Source organism: Mirounga angustirostris, unplaced genomic scaffold, assembly GCF_029215605.1.
Source record: "Mirounga angustirostris isolate CCGP_5_RB_7025 unplaced genomic scaffold, mMirAng1.0.hap1 SCAF_13, whole genome shotgun sequence".
In the NCBI taxonomy this organism is placed as follows: Eukaryota; Metazoa; Chordata; class Mammalia; order Carnivora; family Phocidae; genus Mirounga; species Mirounga angustirostris.
Genome location: NW_026991721.1, coordinates 78957392 through 78978169, shown reverse-complemented (window position 1 = coordinate 78978169; position 20778 = coordinate 78957392). Strand labels below are relative to the sequence as shown.

The 20778-nt window shown below is 36.7% G+C and overlaps 1 protein-coding gene across 1 annotated transcript in view; it reads left to right on the top strand.

Annotated features, from left to right (window-relative positions):
- PGR (progesterone receptor) overlaps positions 1-20778 on the top strand; it is a 112046-nt gene that overhangs the window by 68266 nt on the left and 23002 nt on the right. Inside the window, exon 4 of the mRNA XM_064577204.1 lies at positions 6269-6574. Coding sequence (XP_064433274.1) covers positions 6269-6574 — 306 coding nt within the window. The remainder of the gene's footprint in view (positions 1-6268; positions 6575-20778) is intronic.

Here is a 20778-nt window from a genome sequence, read left to right as displayed (position 1 = left end):
TAAAGAAATTAAGACAGGCTGTGACATTATCAGAGTTAATTTTGATAATTTATATTCCATAAAACTCTCCATTTCCTAATTATCAAATTTATTTAAGAGTGTTTCATTTAATATTATTTAATATTGTTTTCTAATTATTCTAGTATCTGTAGTTAGTTTCTTTACCATACTTCCTATGAAATATTTTCCTCCTTTTCTTTGTTTGACTTTCTCTTTTCTACTAATGTCTTTATTGAATGCTTAACTGATTTGTTTTCATTATTTTTTCACAAAAAATACTATATAATTCTTTGAATGTATATTTTTGCATTTAACTATCTCATTCATTTTGATTTGAAATGTTATTTTTGTTAATGTCTGGATGATTAATAATTTTTATGTAAATTTCATCATTGATCAAGGACTTAACTAGAAAAATGTGTCATATGCCGTTAACTTTGATCTTTAATAAAATAATGTTTTGATGAAACACTATAGTGTTTATTTTTTTCAGAATTTATTAAAGATTCCTTGTACTGGATCAGTTTTAAGTTTCCTATCTGTGCTTATTAACCATGTACTTGATATGTAAAATATGAAAGAAATATAGGAATATTCCCACTCTGTTTTTATCAAGTTTTCTTTTTTCTTTTTTTTTAGGGTTTGTTTTAAGTGTTTGGCTTCTGTATTGTTTGTTTCATAAAGTCTTATGCTTTATGTTTTCTTTGAAGAGAATACCTTTTATCCTTAATATCCTCACTTTGTCTCATTTGATGTCTTTGGTCTTGAATTCTGCTTTATCTGTTATTAATATTGCTTCTCCTGCTTTCTACATGTATTTACCTGGTTCACTTTTTCTCATCTTTTAATTTTCCACTTATTTTCCTATGTTTTTATTGTTTTTCTTTAAAACTAAAAATAGAATTTTTTTTTAACCCAGCCTGACTTTCTTTGACATTGACATTTGTTGGGGTAATTAATATACAAGCTTTTATTTCTTCTAATACATTTTATATATATTTTATGTATCTATTTAAGTATATTTGTTACTTAAATACTCCTTTTCTTACTTTGCTGGGTTGGTCACTTTTCCTTCATTTTCTTTTCCCCATTCAATACTCAGTCATTCATTGTTAATTTGTTAATCTATTTTTCCATTTTGCTAGTGCTTACCTTCTCATTCTGAAGAGTCATAGTTAAACTATATTCCTCTTTAATTATATCAGAATTAAACAAACTATGTCTGTAACATTTTACCAAGTTATTTTAATAACACATACTAAATAAGTTCAGAACCCTTTTCTCTCCCAAGTCCCTACAACTTTTTTGTAACATAGTTCAGAATTTTTACTACTAAGCTATATGTAAGCTATCATTTTTCCAGGAAACCTTTATCTTGAATATTGGGTTTATCATTCACTTGTATTTTATAAATTTTCTGAATATCTATTTCCATCAACAATATAATCTTTAGTTTTGAGGGTGGTTTTACTACTTTTTAAAAATGGTATCATATGGCATATATATTTCTGCAATTTGACCTTATTTACCTAACATTACTGAAGTTCTTTATTTTGATATGTATTATTCTGTTTTATTCATTTTTACTGCACTATATTATTACATTCTATAACTATCATTTATCCATTCTCATTTTTTTTTTTAAGAGAGAGAGAGCCTGGGCGCCTGGGTGGCTCAGTTGGTTAAGTGACTGCCTTCGGCTCAGGTCATGATCCTGGAGTCCCTGGATCGAGTCCCGCATCGGGCTCCCTGCTCGGCAGGGAGTCTGCTTCTCCCTCTGACCCTCCCCCCTTCTCATGTGCTCTCTCTCATTCTCTCTCTCTCAAATAAATAAAATCTTTAAAAAAAAAAAAAGAGAGAGAGAGCCCTCGTGAGCAGGGGGTGGGGAGAGAAAGAGAGAGCCTTAAGCAGGCTCCATGCACAGCACGGAGCTAGTCACAGGGCTGGATCTCACAACCCTGAGATCATGACCTGAGTCGAAATCAAGAGTTGGACACTTAACCGACTGAGCCACCCAAGCACCCCCATTCTCATTTTTATAGTCATTTGTTTCCACTTTGACGGCTATTACATAGAGTGCAGCTATGAAATTTTGCACATTCCATCCCTCAAAATAACATTCATCAGAATGAGTGAGAGACAACTATTAAGTCAGTCTTTCCATCTGTTTTCTAGTGCCCCCATGTCCACTCCCTAGTATCTGAGCTCCCAGTATCTGAGTCTCCTCTCCTTCCAGGAAAACAATGAAAGCTCCCATGCATATTATCTCCTAAAGACAGACACAGTAGGTGGGAGAATAGTACAGTGGAAGTGGTTACACCTCTAGTTTCTACTTAGGCTACCCAAACCTCCAGACACTATTGTTTTTCAGAAGTACATAAATAATATTGTAAATAATACAAAGTCATTCACTATTGTTATTTAATTCTGAGTACTATTTGCCATTATCTACTTTCTCAATAAAATGCTGGAAGTACAATTATATGAAGTTCTATAGATTTGTTTTATTTTTTTTTCTTCGTTTTTATTGAAATATAGCTGACTACAATGTTATATTAGTTTCAGGAGTACATCATCGTTATTTGACAATTCTATACATTACTCAGTGCTCAAAACAATAAGTGTAGTCACCATCTCTCACCATAGAAAGTTATTACAATATTATTTACGATATACCCTATGCTGAACTTTTAATCTCTGTGACTTATTTATCTTATAACTGGATGTTTATACCTATTTTACCCAGGCCCCACCCCACCTCTTGCATTCTTCTTTTTTTTTAATTGAAGTATAGTTGACACACCCTGTTACCTTAGTTTCAGTTATGCAACATAGTAATTCCTCATTATGTTATACTCTGTTCACAAGTGTAACTACCATCTGTCATCATACAGTGTTGTTACAGTACTACTGATTACATTCCCTATGCTGTAACTTTTACCCTGGTGAAATATTCATTACAAAACTGGAAGCCTGTATCTCCCACTCTCTTTCACCCATTTTGCCCATCCCCCCATTCACCATCCCTCTAGCAACCATTAGTTTCTTCTCTGTATTTATGAATCTGTGTCTGCTTTTTGTTCGTTTACTCATTTTTTTTTTTGTTTTTAGATTTCACATATAAGTGAAATCATATAATATTTGTCTTTCATTTAGCATAATATCCTCCAGGTTCATCCATGTTGTCATAAATGGCAAGATCTCATTATTTTCTATAGCTGAATACTAGTTCATTGTTTGTGTGTGTATGTATCACATCTTTATCCATTCATCTATCACCAGACACTTGGTTTGTTTCCATATTCTTGGTTGCTGTTAATAATGCTTCAGTAAACATAGGGGTGCATATTTCTTTCCAAGGTAGTGTTTTCATTTTCTCTGGGTAAATACCCAGTAGTGAAATTACTGGATCATATGGTATTTCTAATTTTTTGGGTAACCTCCATACTATTTTCTATAGTAGCTACACCAGATTACATTTCCACCAACAGTGCATGAGGATTCCCTTTTCTACACATCCTCACCAACACTTGTTATTGCTTGTCTTTTTTATTCTAGCTATTCTGATGTAAGGTATAAGATTATATCTCCATGTGGTTTTGATTTGCATTTCCCTGATGATTACTGATGTTGAGCATCTTTTCATGATTAGGTTGGCCATTTGTCTTTGAAAAAACACTGTTCAGATTCTCTGCCCGTTTTTTAATCAGATTGCTTATTTTTTATATACTAAAACTTTACTGGATATATCATTTGCTAATATCCTCTCCCATTCAGTAGGTTGCCTTGTTGGTTTGTTGAGTTTCTTTCACTGTGCAAAAGCTTTTTTATTTGGGTGTTGTCCTAATAGTTTAATTTTGCTTTTGTTTCCCTTGCCTGAGGAGATATATCTAGAAAAATGATGCTAAGGCTGATGACAAAGAGATTACTGTCTATTTTTTTTAGCAGTTTTGTGTCTTCATGTCTCATATTTAGGTCTTTAATCCATTTTGAGTTTATTTTTTTATATGGTGTATGTGGTACAGTTTCATTCTTTTGCATGTAACTGTTCAGTTTTCATAGCACCATTTTTGAAGAGCCTGTCTTTTCCCCATTGTATATTCTTGCCTCCTATGTGGTAGATTAAGGTGTGGGGGTTATTTCTGTGCTCTCTATTGTGTTTCATTGATGGTGTGTCATTTATGTGCTAGTACCATAATGTTTTCAATACTCTATAATTTTGTGGTATATTTTGAAATCTGGAATTGCTGCTTTGAAAAAGTTTTGCTTTATCATTACTTTTTGCCATTTTAATTGTTATCTATCTTGATATGGACTTCTTTGGGTTCATCTTGTTAGGGGCTCTCTGTTCTTCCTGGACTTGGATGTCTGTTATCTTGCTCAGATTAAGGAAGTTTTCAACTATTATTTCTTCAAATAACTTTTTTGTCCCTTCTTTCTCTCATTTCCCTCTGGGATCCTTATAATGCAAATATTTTTACTCCTGATGATGCTGCTGGGTTCCCTTAACCTCTTTTCATTTTTTATTCTTTTTTCTCTTTCCCATTAAGCCTGGTTGCTTTCCATTACATTGTCTTCCAGATTGCTGATCTGTTATTCTGCATCCTCTAATCTGTTATTGATTTCCTCCAGTGTATTATTTCAGTTATTGAATTCTTCATCTCTGACTGCTTCTTTTTGTACTTTCCATCTCTTCATTGAAGACCTAACAAATGATCCATGCTTTTCTCAAGTCCAGTGGGTATCTTTATGACTATTACTTTGAGTTATTTATCCGACATTGGTTATTTTCATTTCATTTAGCTTTTTTGCTGTAATTTTGTCTTGTTCCTTCATTTGGGAGAGATTTTTCTGTCTCTTCATTTTGCCTGACTCTCTGTTTGTTTACATGTATTTGGTAGGTCAGGTATATTTCCTGGTATTGAAAGTAGTGACTTTGTGAAGAAGAGGTCCTGTGGTACCCTGTAGCACAATCCCCCCTGGTCACCAGAACCAGGTGTTCCAGGGCTGCCCCCTGTGTGTGCTGTGGTACCTACTATTATGGCTGATCTGCAGTTGCTTTGAGCCCAGCCAGCTACAATGATCCAGTTTGCCTGCAGGGCACACTGGACAGGGTTTGGTCCCCACAATTTTGAGGGTCTTGTCTGAGGTGTCCGTGGGCTCATTGGTGGATGGGGTCAGCAGTCAGACCAAATGTCTTCAGTTAACCACTCTGCCACAGTTTCGGGTGCATGAAGGTTAAGGCTTGCTCCCTGTATAGGTAGCTAAGAGGCTGGCTGCTGGAACTGTGGGCATGATAATGTTCGAAGGTCTTTCCCCTCCATCCCCTACCTTCCCACAACCAGAGATGCTTTGGAGGGATACCTGCTGAGGTGGTGAGTCCACAAGAGAACATCATTGTTGGGTATCCAGTTTTAGCAAGGTAAATGGAGTGTTTGTACTAGTCCCCACAAGAATGGGCATTAAGCCCACTGATTTTTAAAGCTCTTGAAGTTAAGCCACACTAGTATTGAAAGCCCGATGTTATATGGACTCATCCTTCCATTGCAGGTGCCCAGTGCTGGGAGTGCCTGGTGTGGGGTCTGATCCCCTTGCTTATCCATGCTTGTGATGTCCCTCCCTTTTGTGGTTAGTCCCACCAAAGGTTCAGTCCCCAGCTGTGTCTCCACCCCTCCTAGGCTCTTTGGTGTACCCTCGTCTCCACAAATAACTGTGGAAAGTCTGTTTTGCAGTCTTCAGGTCATTTTCAGAGTTAGTTGAATAGATGTAGCTATTATCTATTATGTCTATGGGACAAAGTGAGCTCAAGATCCTCCTACCCCATCATCTTACACTACTCTGGGCTAGCTCTCAACACATTCCCAAAAGAATAAACCCAAAAGAAGATTCAGTATTTACTGAAAACTATGTTTTAAGGAATGTAGTCTGTAGCATTAGCTTTTGGGAGACAGTCCTGTCAGAATATTTACCAATACTCAGTTTAGTCTCTACTGAAAGATATTTGTCTTTTCATACATATTGTTGCAAAGTTCCATAATCTTCCATTAGATACTGGTGTAAATATTCACACCACACCAACCCAGGAAATGCTGGTATAATTAATTCTTTAATCCAAGTCTGAGACCTAACATTTACTTATTCAATTTCATTTTATTAGATTGATGCTAAAACCTACAATGCTATAATTCTAAGACTTAAGAAAAACAACAGTCTGCTGGAAGATTTAGTTGATATGTATTTACATGATCTTTTCTTTTTTTCTTTATAGGTCGAAAGTTTAAAAAGTTCAATAAAGTCAGAGTTATGAGAGCATTGGATGCTGTTGCTCTCCCACAGCCTGTGGGCATTCCAAATGAAAGCCAAGCCCTAAGCCAAAGAATTTCCTTTTCACCAAGTCAAGATATACAGTTGATCCCCCCATTGATTAACCTACTAATGAGCATTGAACCAGATGTGATCTATGCAGGACATGACAACACCAAACCTGATACCTCCAGTTCTTTGCTGACGAGTCTTAATCAACTAGGCGAGAGACAACTTCTTTCAGTAGTCAAGTGGTCTAAATCGTTGCCAGGTAATAATAATTTGTATATAGTAGCATAGAATGAAAATTTTACCATATTTCTTGTACTAGTAGATTGTTAAAGTCTGTACAGTAAATTAAATATTGTGTAAACAGCATGTTAGAGTATGCATTTCAGCAGTTCAAAATAACTTATCTAGGATCTTAAATAATCTGTTACTTGTCTAGGACCCTACTGTGTTCTTTGGAAATACAAAAGTCATAGATAACACTTTGAGTCTTGAAGATTCAAGAATTACATGCATGAAACAGTTAAGGAACAGGATAAGTTTATGTGTTCAAACACAGATGTTATAGTAGTTAAGAGAAAAACAAATTGACCATCTTCTTAAAAATGTCTAGTTCATTCTCAGTGCTAATTTAACCCTCAAATGGTTGAAAAAAAACTGAATGTATCTATTCATATAACATATCAAAATAGTATTCAGAGTATAGTGGGGTGTTTAAAGTTAATTAAGTCACATAATTTGAACATAAGGAAATGAACTTCCTTCCAGTTACTATTTCTCTAATTTATACTCAGACAAAGTGGATAACAGTGAGAATCTGGCTTGTACCATCATGAAAGGATTTAAGTCACTTTACTTATAAACAAGTTTTCCTTCCTCAGCACAACTCCATACAAGGATGCAGTTTTTACTTGGCTAAATCTGAGACTGCAGAGCCAGGAGAATACATGGGTAGCCATTGTTTGTGGAGGCATTAATCCCATAATTAGAAATACAGCATTTTTTAAAATTATATTCTCTTCACACCAAAAATATCCTTACACTTTTTTAAACCAGTTGATTTTTCCAGTATCTGATCAAGAATTAAACATATTATGCTATTTTAGTCTCCAAGTAAATTCAATCATCTTTTTTAAAGAATTTTTTTTTCTCAATTTGCCTTAATATATTTCCATTATTATTTTACCTGAAAGGTTTGAAATTCAATGGGTGACTTGTTCTTCAAAATTCAAGGTTATGTGAAAGAGAAAGAAAAATAGATTCCTGTTGAATCTTTTAAAAAAAACACATGTTGAGAAAAAATTGATAACATTCACTATTCTAATAGAGATAAAGTAATTTTATAGAAAAATCCAAATACCCAGGTTCTTATTAGCTCCATTGTTGCTGGAAGTCTTGGGCAGGTAATTTTTTTTCCATTAAAGAATTTCTGAATTTTTAAAACTTACTGAATAAAGTCATTATCACCTTTGATAGATCTTTATTAAATTGAGATATTACAATAGGATTGAACATTTTCTGTTTAAAAATAGGAGTATTTAAATATATGTTTAACTTTTCTCAGTTTTTATATTATTTAGAAAAGTTGCTTTCTTTGATTGATATAGTTTATATTTTTAGTATTTTGCAGGTTCTTTACTGTTTAAAAAGATTCTACTATCAGTTGGCAAAGTTAGAAAATAACCAGTTATAGCTTAAAAGATAATTTATTCACTTTGGGTAAAAGCTAAGTGAACATTTTAAGTTGAAACATTTACCTGTGAAGATTTTTCATCTTCATATTCTCAAAAAGAGTGAGAGGAAATTTTTACACTGAATTTAGCAACTTTTTTAATCTTGCAAAAATGTAATTTGTGTGTAAGTAAAAAGAATGATGGCATCCACCAGTATTATAGGTACCATTTCCATTAACTCTTACAATACGGGAAGCTTATTTGATAATTAAATTTGATGATTTAGATTAGCAAATGATTGTGTGGCCCATGATCTTTATTTTTTAATTTATTTTTATTATGTTATATTAGTCACCATACAGTACATCATTAATTTTTGATGTAGTGTTCCATGATTCATTTTTGTATATAACACCCAGTGCTCCATGCAGTATGTGTCCTCCTTAATACCTATCACTGGACTACCCATCCCCCACCCCACTCCCCTCTAAAACCCTGTTTGTTTCTTGGAGTCCATAGTCTCTCATAGTTTGTGTCCCCCTCCGATTTCTCCCCCTCATTTTTCCCTTCCTTCTCCTAATGTCCTCCATGCTATTCCTTATGTTCCACAAATAAGTGAAACCATATGATAATTGACTTTCTCTGCTTGACTTATTTCATTTAGCATAATCTCCTCCAGCCCCATGCATGTTGATGCAAAAATTGGGTATTCATCCATTCTGTTGGCTGAGTAGTATTCCATTGTATATATGGACCACATCTTCTTTATCCACTCATCTATTGAAGGGCATCTCAGCTCTTTCCACAGTTTGGGTATTGTGGACATTGCTGCTATGAACATTGGGATGCCTATGGCCCTTCTTTTAACTACATCTGTGTCTTTGGGGTAAATACCCAGTAGTGCAATTGCTGGGCCATAAGGTAGCTCTATATTTAAATTTTTGAGGAAACTCCACAGTTTTCCAAAGTGACTGTACCAACTTGCATACCCACCAACAGTGTAAGAGGGTTCCCCTTTCTCCACAACCTCTCCAACATGTGTTGTTTCTTGCCTTGTCAATTTTTGCCATTCTAACCGGTGTAAGGCGATATCTCAGTGTGGTTTTGATTTGAATTTCCCTGATGGCTAATGATGATGAACATTTTTTCCTGTGTCTGTTAGCCATTTGTATGTCTTCTTCAGAGAAGTGTCTGTTCATGTCTTCTGCCCATTTTTTGACTGGATGATTTGTTTTTTGGGTGTTGAGTTTGAGAAGTTCTTTATAGATCTTGGATACCAGCCCTTGTCTGTAGTGTCATTTGCAAATATCTTCTTCCATTCTGTGGGCTGCCTCTTTGTTTTCTTGACCATTTCCTTTGCTGTGCAGAAGCTTTTTATCTTGATGAAGTCCTAATGTTCATTTTCGCTTTTGAGAGAAGTTGCTGTGGCCGATGTCCAAGAGGTTACTGCCTATGTCCTCCTCTAGGATTTTGATGGATTTCTGTCTCACATTGAGGTCTTTCATCCATTTTGAGTTTATCTTTGGGTATGTTGTAAGAGAATGCTCGAGTTTCATTCTTCTGTATATAGCTGTCCAATTGTCCCAGCACTATTTATTGAAGACATTGTCTTTTTTCCATTGCATTTTTTTTTTCTGCTTTGTCAAAGATTATTTGACCATAGAGTTGAGGGTCAATATCTGGGCTCTTTATTCTGTTCCATTGGTCTATGTGTCTGTTTTGTGCCAATACTATGCTGTCTTGGTGATCACAGCTTTGTAATATAGCTTGAAATCAGGCCACGTGAGGCCTCCATCTTTGTTTTACTTTTTCAACATTTCCTTAGCAATTGGGTCTTTTCTGATTCCATACAAATTTTAGGATTGTTTGTTCCAGCACTTTGAAAAATGCCATTGGTATTTTGATCAGGATGGCATTTAAAGTATAGATTGCTCTGGGCAGCATAGACATTTAAACAATGTTTATTCTTCTGATCCATGAGCATGGAAATGTTTTTTCCATCTTTTTGTGTCTTCTTCAATTTCTTTCATGAGAGTTCTGTAGTTCCTAGCGTATAGATCCTTTACCTCTTTGGTTAGGTTTATTCCAAGATATCTTATAGTTTTTGGTGCTGTTGTAAATGGAATGGATTCTCTAAATTCTCTTTTTACCATGACATTGTTAGTGTATAAGAAAGCAATTGATTTCTGTGCATTGATTTTGTATCCTGCCACATTACTGAACTGCTGTATGAGTTCTAGTAATTTGGGGTGGAGTCTTTTGGATTTTTTACATAAATTATCATGTCATTGGCAAAGAGAGAGAGTTTGACTTCCTGTTTGCAAATTGAATACCTTTTATTTATTTTTGTTTTCTGATTGCTGTTGCTAGGACTTCTAGTACTATGTTGAACAATAGTGGTGAGAGTGGGCATCCTTGTTGTGCTCCTGATCTTAAGGGAAATCTCTCAGCTTTTCTCCATTGAGAATGATATTTGCTGTGGGTTTTCATAGATGGATTTTATGAAGTTGAGGAATGTTCCCTCTATCCCTATACTCTGAAGAGTTTTAATTGGGAAATGATGCTCTTTTTGTCAAATGCTTTTTCTGCATCAATTGAGAGGACCATATGGTTCTTCTCCCTCCTCTTATTAATGTGTTGAATCACATAGATTGATTTGCAAATGTTGAACCACCCTGTATCCTAGGGATAAATCCCACTTGGCCATACTGGATGATACATTTAATGTACTGTTGTATCCTATTAGCCAGGATTTTGTTGAGAATTTTGGCATCCATATTCATCAGGGATATCGGTCTGAAATTCTCCTTTTTGATGGGGTCTTTGCTTTGTTTGGGAATCAAGGTAATGCTGGCCTCAAAGAATGACTCTGGAAGCTTTCTTTCTGTTTCTTTTTTTGAAACAGCTTCAGGAGAATAGGTATTATTTCTTTTTTTTTTTTTTTTTTTAATGTTTTATTTATTTATTCATGAAAGTCAGAGAGAGAGAGAGAGGCAGAGGCAGAGGGAGAAGCAGGCTCCCTGCCTAGCAGGGAGCCCGATGTGGGACTCGATCCCAGGACCCCGAGATCATGACCTGAGCCGAAGGCAGACGCTTAACCATCTGAGCCACCCAGGCGCCCCGAGAATAGGTATTATTTCTTCACTGAATGTTTGGTAGACTTCCCCAGGGAATCCATCAGGCCCTAGACTCTTATTTTTGGGGAAGTTTTTTTCTTTTTAATTTATTATTGTTATGTTAATCACCATACATTACATCATTAGTTTTTGATGTAGTGTTCCATGATTCATTTTTTTGTGTATAACACCCAGTGCTCCATGCAGAATGTGCCCTCTTTAATACCCATCACCAGGCTAACCCATCCTCCCACCCCATCCCCTCTAGAACCCTCAGTTTGTTTTTCAGAGTCCATCTGCTTCAATCTCATTTCTGGTTATTGGTTTCTTCAGGTTGTCAATTTCTTCCTCTTTCAGTCTTGGTAGTTTATAGGTTTCCAGAAAGCATCCATTTCTTCCAGGTTGCTTAATTTATAGGCATATAGTTGTTAATAATAATTTGTAATAATTGTTTCTATTTCCTTGGTGTTAGTCGTGATCTCTCCCCATTCATTCATAATTTTATTAATTTGGTGCCTTTCTCTTTTCTTTTGGATAAGTCTGGCTAGTGGTTTATCAATCTTACTAATTCTTTCAAAGAACCAGCTTCTACTTTCATCAATGGAACTACTGTGTTTCTGGTTTCTAATTCATTGATCTCTGCTCTAATCTTAATTATTTCTCTTCTAATGCGTGGCTTAGGCATCATTTGTTGCTTTTTCTCCAGCTCTTTAAGGTGTAAAATTAGTTGGCAAATTCGGGATATTTCTATTTTTTTCAGTGAGGCTTGGATGGCTACGTAGTTGCCCCTTAGGACCACCTTTGCAGTATCCCATAGGTTTGGGCCAATGTGTTTTCATTCTCATTGGTTTCCATGAATTGTTTAAGTTCTTTTGATTTCCTGGTTGACCCATACTTTCTTGAGCAGAGTGATCTTTAGCTTCCAAGTGTTTGAATTTCTTCCAAATTTTTTCTTGTGATTAAGTTCCAATTTTAAATCATTGTGGTCTGAGAATATCCAAGGAATAATCTCAACCTTTTCGTATTGGTTGAGACCTGATTTGTGACCCAGTATGTGGTATATTCTGGAGAAACTTCCATGTGTGCTCGAGAAGAATGAGTATTTTGTTGTTTTAGGGTAGAATGTTCTGCATATATCTGTGAGGTCCATCTGGTCCAGTGTGTCATTCAAAGCTCTTGTTTCTTTGTTGATTTTCTGCTTAGATGATCTGTCCATTGCTGAGAGGGGAGTATTAAGTTCTCCTATTATTAACGTATTATTATCAATATGTCTCTTTATTTTGATAAACAGTTGGTTTATGTAGTTGGCTGCTCCCATGTTGGGGGCATAGATATTTACAACTGTTAGATGTTCTTGTTGGATAGACACTTTAAGAATGATGTGTCCTTCTGTGACTCTAACTATAGGCTTTAGCTGAAAATCTAATTTGTCTGATATGATAATTGCTACCCGAGCTTTCTTTTGATGTCCATTGGCATAAAAGATGGATATCCATCCCTTCACTTTCAGTCTGGATGTATTTTTAGGTTCAAAATGAGTCTCTTGTAGACAGCACATGCATGGGTCCTGTCTTTTTTTTTTTTTAATTTTTTTATTCTTATGTTAATCCCCACACATTACATCATTAGTTTTAGATGTAGTGTTCCATGATTCATTGTTTGTGCATAACACCCAGTGCTCCATGCAGAATGTACCCTCCTCAAAAACCATCACCAGGCTAACCCATCCTCCCACCGCCCTCCCCTCTAGAACCCTCAGTTTGTTTTTCAGAGTCCATTGTCTCTCATGGTTTGTCTACCCCTCCGATTACCCCACTTCATTCTTCCCCTCCTGCTACCTTCTTCTTCTTTTTCTTTTTTTCTTAACATATATTGCATTATTTGTTTCAGAGGTACAGATCTGAGATTCAACAGTCTTGCACAATTCACAGCGCTTACCATAGCACATACCCTCCCCAGTGTCTATCACCCAGTCACCCCATCCCTCCAACCGCACCCCCCACTCCAGCAAACCTCAGTTTGTTTCCTGAGATTAAGAATTCCTCATATCAGTGAGATCATATGATACATGTCTTTCTCTGTTTGACTTATTTTGCTCAACAGAATACCCTCCAGTTCCATCCACTTCATTGCAAATAGCAAGATCTCATTCCTTTTGATGGCTGCATAATATTCCATTGTATATATATACCACACCTTCTTTATCCATTCATCTCTCGATGGACATCTTGGCTCTTTCCACAATTTGGATATTGTGAACATTGCTGCTATAAACATCGGGGTGCATATACCCCTTCGGATCCCTACATTTGTATCTTTGGGGTAAATACCCAGTAGTGCAATTGCTGGATCGTATGGTAGCTCTATTTGCAACTTTATGAGGAACCACCATACTGTTTTCCAGAGTGGCTGCACCAGCTTGCATTCCCACCAACAGTGTAGGAGGGTTCCCCTATCCCTGCATCCCCAACAACATCTGTCGTTTCCTGACTTCCTAATTTTAGCCATTCTGACTGGTGCGAGGTGGTATCTCATTGAGGTTCTGATTTGGATTTCCCTGATACTGAGTGATATTGAGCACTTTTCCATGTGTCTGTTGGCCATTTGGATGTCTTCTTTGGAAAAATGTCTGTTCATGTCTTCTGCCCATTTCTTGATTGGATCATTTGTTCTTTGGGTGTTGAGTTTGATGAGTTCTTTATAGATTTTGTATACTAGCCCTTTATCGGATATGTCATTTGCAAATATCTTCTCCCATTTTGTCAGTTGTCTTTTGGTTTTGTTGACTGTTTCCTTTGCTTTGCAAAAGCTTTTTATCTTGATGAAGTCCCAATAGTTCTTTTTGCCCTTGGTTCCCTTGCCTTTGGCGATGTTTCTAGGAAGAAGTTGCTTTAGCTGAGGTCAAAGAGGTTGCTGCCTGTGTTCTCCTTTAGGATGTTGATGGACTCTTGTCTCACATTGAGGTCTTTCAACCATTTGGAGTCTATTTTTGTGTGTGGTGTAAGGAAATGGTCCAGTTTCATTCTTCTGCATGTGGCTATCCAATTTTCCCAACACCATTTGTTGAAGAGACTTTTTTCCATTGGACATTCTTTCCTGCTTTGTCAAAGATCAGTTGACCATAGAGTTGAGGGTCCATTTCTGGGCTCTCTATTCTGTTCCATTGATCTATGTGCCTGTTTTTGTGCCAGTACCATACTGTCTTGATGACAGCATTGTAATAGAGCTGGAAGTCCGGAATTGTGGTGCTGCCAGCTTTGCTTTTCTTTTTCAACATTCCTCTGGCTATTTGGGGTCTTTTCTGGTTCCATACAAATTTTAGGATGATTTGTTCCATTTCTTTGAAAAAAAGTGGATGGTATTTTGATGGGCATTGCATTGAATGTGTAGATTGCTCTAGGTAGCATTGACCTCTTCACAATATTTGTTCTTCCAATCCATGAGCATGGAACGTTTTTCCATTTCTTTGTGTCTTCCTCAATGTCTTTCATGAGTATTTTATAGTTTTCTGAGTACAGATCCTTTGCCTCTTTGGTTAGATTTATTCCTAGGTATCTTATGGTTTTGGGTGCAATTGTAAATGGGATCGACTCCTTAATTTCTCTTTCTTCTGTCTTGTTGGTGTATAGGAATGCCACTGACTTCTGTGCATTGATTTTATATCCTGCCCCTTTACTGAATTCCTGTATGAGTTCTAGCAGTTTTGGGGTGGAGTCTTTGGGGTTTTCCACATAAACTATCATATCATCTGCAAAGAGTGAGAGTTTGACTTCTTCTTTGCTGATTTGCATGCCTTTGATTTCTTTTTCTTGTCTGATTGCTGTGGCTAGGACTTCCAATACTATGTTGAATAGCAGTGATGATAGTGGACATCCCTGCCGCGTTCCTGACCTTAGGGGGAAAGCTATCAGTTTTTCCCCATTGAGAATGATATTTGTTCTAGTTTTTTCATAGATGGCTTTTATGATATGGAGGTATGTACCCTCTATCCCTATACTCTGAAGAGTTTTGATCAAGAAAGGATGCTGTACTTTTTCAAATGCTTTTCCTGCATCTATAGAGAGGATCATATGATTCTTGTTCTTTCTTTTGTTAATGTATTGTACCACGTTGATTGATTTGTGGATGTTGAACCAACCTTGCAGCCAAGGGATAAATCCCACTTGGTCATGGTGAATAATCCTTTTAATGTACTGTTGGATCCTATTGGCTAGTATTTTGGTGAGAATTTTTGCATCCATGTTCATCAAGGATATTGGTCTGTAATTCTCCTTTTTGATGGGGTCTTTGTCTGGTTTTGGGATCAAGGTAATGGTGGCCTCATAAAACGAGTTTGGAAGTTTTCCTTCCATTTCTATTTTTTGGAACAGTGTCAGAAGAATAGGTATTAATTCTTCTTGAAATGTTTGGTAGAATTCCCCTGGAAAGCCATCTGACCCTGGGCTTTTGATTTTTGGGAAATTTTTGATGACTGCTTCAATTTCCTTAGTGGTGATAGGTCTGTTCAGGTTTTCCATTTCTTCCTGGTTCAGTGTTGGTTGTTGATACATCTCTAGGAATGCATCCATTTCTTCCAGGTTATCTAATTTACTGGTATAGAGTTGCTCATAATATGTTCTTATAATTGTTTGTATTTCTTTGGTGTTGGTTGTGATCTCTCCTCTTTCATTCATGATTTTGTTGATTTGGGTCATTTCTCTTTTCTTTTGGATAAGTCTGGCCAGGGGTTTATCAATCTTGTTAATTCTTTCAAAGAACCAGCTCCTAGTTTCGTTGATCTGTTCTACTGTTCTTTTGGTTTCTATTTCATTGATTTCTGCTCTTATCTTTATGATTTCTCTTCTCCTGCTGGGTTTCGGCTTTCTTTGCTGTTCTTTCTCCAGCTCCTTTAGGTGTAGGGTTAGGTGGTGTACTTGAGACCTTTCTTGTTTCTTGAGAAAGGCTTGTATTGCTATATACTTTCCTCTCAGGACTGCCTTTGCTGCATCCCAAAGATTTTGAATCGTTGTGTTTTCATTTTCATTGGTTTCCATGAATTTTTTTAATTCTTCTTTAATTTCCTGGTTGACCCATTCATTCTTTGGTAGGATGCTCTTTAGCCTCCATGTATTTGAGTTCTTTCCGACTTTCCTCCTGTGATTGAGTTCTAGTTTCAAAGCATTGTGGTCTGAAAATAGGCAGGGAATGATCCCAGTCTTTTGGTACCAGTTGAGACCTGATTTATGACCTAGGATGTGATCTATTCTGGAGAATGTTCCATGGGCACTAGAGAAGAATGTGTATTCTGTTGCTGTGGGATGGAATGTTCTGAATATATCTGTGAAGTCCATTTGGTCCAGTGTGTCATTTAAAGTCTTTATTTCCTTGTTGATCTTTTGCTTAGACGATCTGTCCATTTCAGTGAGGGGGGTGTTAAAGTCCCCCACTATTACTGTATTGTTCTTGATGTGTTTCTTTGCTTTTGTTATTAATTGCCTTATATAATTGGCTGTTCCCATGTTAGGGGCATAGATATTTACAATTGTTAGATCTTCTTTTGGATAGACCCTTTAAGTAGGATATAGTGTCCTTCCTCATCTCTTAATACACTCTTTGGTTTAAAATCTAATTTGTCTGATATAAGGATTGCCACCCCAGCTTTCTTTTGGTGTCCATTAGCATGGTAAATTGTTTTCCAGCCCCTCACTTTCAATCTGGGGGTGTCTTTGGGTTTAAAATGAGTCTCTTGCAGACAGCATATCGATGGGTCTTGTTTTTTAATCCAATCTGATAGCCTGTGTCTTTTGACTGGGGCATTTAGCCCATTTACATTCAGGGTAACTATTGAAAGATAGGAATTTAGTGCCATTGTATTGCCTGTAAGGTGACTGTTACTGTATATTGTCTGTGTTCCTTTCTGGTCTATGTTGCTTTTAGGGTCTCTCTTTGCTTAGAGGACCCCTTTCAAGATTTCCTGTAGGGCTGGTTTTGTGTTTGCAAATTCCTTTTGTTTTTGTTTGTCCTGGAGGTTTTTAATCTCTCCTACTTTCAATGACAGCCTAGCTGGGTAGAGTATTCTTGGCTGCACATTTTTCTCATTTAGGGCTCTGAATATATCCTGCCAGTCTTTCTGGCCTGCCAGGTCTCTGTGGATAGGTTTGTTGCCAATCTAATGTTTCTACCATTGTAGGTTACATATCTCTTCTCCCGAGCTGCTTTCAGGATTTTCTCTTTGTCTCTGAGACTCGTAAGGTTTACTATTAGATGTTGGGCTGTTGACCTATTTTTATTGATTTTGAGAGGGGTTCTCTGTGCCTCCTGGATTTTGGTGCCTGTTTCCTTCCCCAAATTAAGGAAGTTCTCTGCTGTAATTTGCTCCATTATACCTTCTGCCTCTCTCTCTCTTTCTTCTTCTTCTGGGATCCCAATTATTCTAATGTTGTTTCATCTTATGGTATCGCTTATCTCTCGAATTCTGCCCTCGTGATCCAGTAGTTGTTTATCTCTTTTTCTCAGCTTCTTTATTTTCCATCATTTGGTCTTCTGTATTACTGATTCTCTCTTCTGCCTCATTTATCCCAGCAGTTAATTTCCCCATATTTGATTGTACCTCATTAATAGCCTTTTTGATTTCAACTTGGTTAGATTTCAGTTCTTTTACTTCTCCAGAAAGGGTTTCTCTAATAACTTCCATGCTTTTCTCAAGCCCAGGTAGTATCTTTAAAGTGATGATTCTGAACTCTAGATCTGACATCATACTAATGTCCGCATTTAGTAGTTCCCTGGCAGTCGGTACTACCTCTTGTTCTTTTTGTTGAGGTGATTTTTTCCGTCTTGTCATTTTGTGCAGAGGAGAATAGATTAATGAGAGAACAAAATGCTAGCAGAGTAACAATGTCCCCAGAAAGTATACTCTAAACAAATCAGAAAAGACCTGAAGCAGTGGGAAAAGAAAGGGAGAGAATAAAGAAAAAGAAAAAAAAGAAAAAGATAAAGATAAATATAAATATAAAAACAAACAAAAACAGAACAAAACAAAACAACAATTAAAAAAAAACAGAATGTGATCAAATATGATCAGGCTGGTATATAGATCAGTGCCACACACTAGATTTTGGGTGTATTTTGTTCTGTTAGAAGAAAGTGCCCCCCAAAATTTTAAAGAAAGAAAAACTTATATATGTACAAAAATAAGGGTTGATATGATGAAGGGATGGAATATGACTGTAAAGATGGAAATTATAAAAAATTTTATAAAAGGAATTGATAAGAAGTTGTTTGAAAAAGGAAAGAAGAGGATTTAAAAAAAGAAAAAAGAAAAAAAAAGGGAGAGAATGTGATCAGGCGGGGGAGTAGAAAGAAACCATATACTAGAGATTTAGGGTATATTTTGATCTGTTAGAAGAAACTATCTCAAAATTTTAAAGAGAGAACAACTTACATATATATATATAAGGAACTCTGCCGCCCTCAGGCACCCCCGGTCTTTCTCTGACCCCAAGGGTCCTGAGACTACAGTGTCCCGCGAGGGTTCCACCCCCCGCTTAGCCACCGGAGTGACGTCCCTCAGCACAGCAGACTTTTAAAAGTTCTGATTTTGTGCTCCACGGCTCTATCACTTGCCAGAAGCGGCTGATGGAGGCCCCTCCCCCGCCTTCTATCATCCCGAATATCGCCTCGGATTCACTTCTCCTCACGTCCTACCTTCCAGAAAGTGGTCACTTTTCTGTTCAGAGAGTTGTTGCTATTCTTTTCTTCGATCTCCTGTTGAGTTTGTAGGTGTTCAGAATGTTTTGATCCCTATCCAGCTGAATTCCTGAGACCAGATGAAATCCAGGTCTCCTACTCCTCTGCCATCTTGCTCCACCCCCCCCCCCCGGGTCCTGTCTTTTTATCCAATCTACAACCCTGTGCTGTTTTATGGGAGCATTTAGGCCATTCATGTGATTATTGATTGATATGAATTTATTTTCATCATGTTGCCTATGATGTCCATGTTTCTATAGATTGTCTCTGTAAATTTCTCTTCTTTATTACTCTTGGCAAATTTCCCCTATTATAGAACCCTTAATATTTCTTGCAGGGCCGGCTTAGTGGTCACATATTCTTTCAGTTTCTGCTGGTCTTGGAAGCTCTGCATCTCTCCATCCATTTTAAATGACAGCCTTGCCGGATAAAGTATTCTTGGCTGCATGTTCTTCTCATTTAGTACCCTGAATATGTCTTGCCAGCCCTTTCTGGCTTGCCAGGTCTCTGTGGATAGGTGTGATGTTATTCTGATGTTCCTCCCTTTGTACATAAGGAATCTCTTCCCCCTAACTGTCCTTAAGATGATTTCCTTGGTTCTATAATTTGTGAGTTTTACTATTACATGCCAGGGCACTGGTCTGTTCTCCTTCATCTTGGGATGGGTTCTCTCTGCTTCTAGGACATGAATACTTGTTTTGTTCCCTAGATTAGGGAATTTCTCAGCTATGATTTGCTCAAATATATCTTCTAGACCTCTCTCGCTATCCACCCCTTCAGGGATCCCAATAATTCTGACATTAGAACGTTTTATGACATCACTTATTTCTCTAATTCTGTTGTCATGGATTTTAAGCTGTTTGTTCCAGGCCTCCCCCATTTCCTTCTTTTCTATCAGTTTGTCTTCTCGATCACTGATTCATTCTTCTGCCTCATTTACCCTAGCTGTTAGAGAATCTAATTTACACTGCATCTCATTTATAGCATTTTTAAGTTTGGTCTGATTAGTTCTCATTTCTGCCCTTAGAGAATCTATGTTGCTGTTAATGTTTTTCTCCAGCCTAGCTTTTGTCTTCATAACTGTTACCCTGAAGTCTATTTCTGACATCTTGCTTATATCGATATCCATTAGGTCTGCAGGAGAGGTATTGTCTCTTGGTCTTTTCTTTGTTGGGAGTTCCTCCTTCTAGTCATTCTGTTAAGTTGTGGTTGAGGGGATGTACAGTCGAAAATATCAACCACAATCCAGGCAAGGTGCACCCTGGGAAAGGTTGGAGCAATCAGAAGCCACCACTGAAAAAAACCTAGCCAAAATGAAACCCAAGAATAACATTTATAAAGTATAAAAATAAAAACAAACAAACAAAACCCACAAAAATTAAAAAAAAAAGACAAAAATGGGGGGGTTCAGGGAAGGTAGCTATAATCCCTCTATGTGGGCGAGGTAGAGTATTTCACCTCTTCCTGGGTGTGTTTTGTTCTTTTTGTTAGAGAATAGTACTTCCCAGAGATACAAGGAAATTAAAACTGGTATGTATATATATATATAAAGGTAGTATTGAATAGGGAAAAAAGGACTACATTGAAGCTTATATCTATATATATATTAAAAAAAAAAGAAAGTTTATGTGTGAAAAAGTTCAAGTTAAAGCCCATTATCTTTTAAACTATATTTGCATGTCTGCATACTGCATGAATGATGAAAATGGTCAATGAACCAGAGTGACTATATTGAATTCTTTGAAAGGACTCATACATGAAAGTAAAGTCAAACCTTTCAGTTGACTTTAAACCAGAATACAGTTTTTACTCACTTGATTCACTCAGTGTCTATTGAATACCTTCTGTATGCATGACCTAACAATTAAACAGTAGTGTTAGAAAAGCCAGAAGTGTGGGCTCCCAGCGTGAGCACATTTTGGTGCAACATATCTTAGCATTTGGTTTTCAAT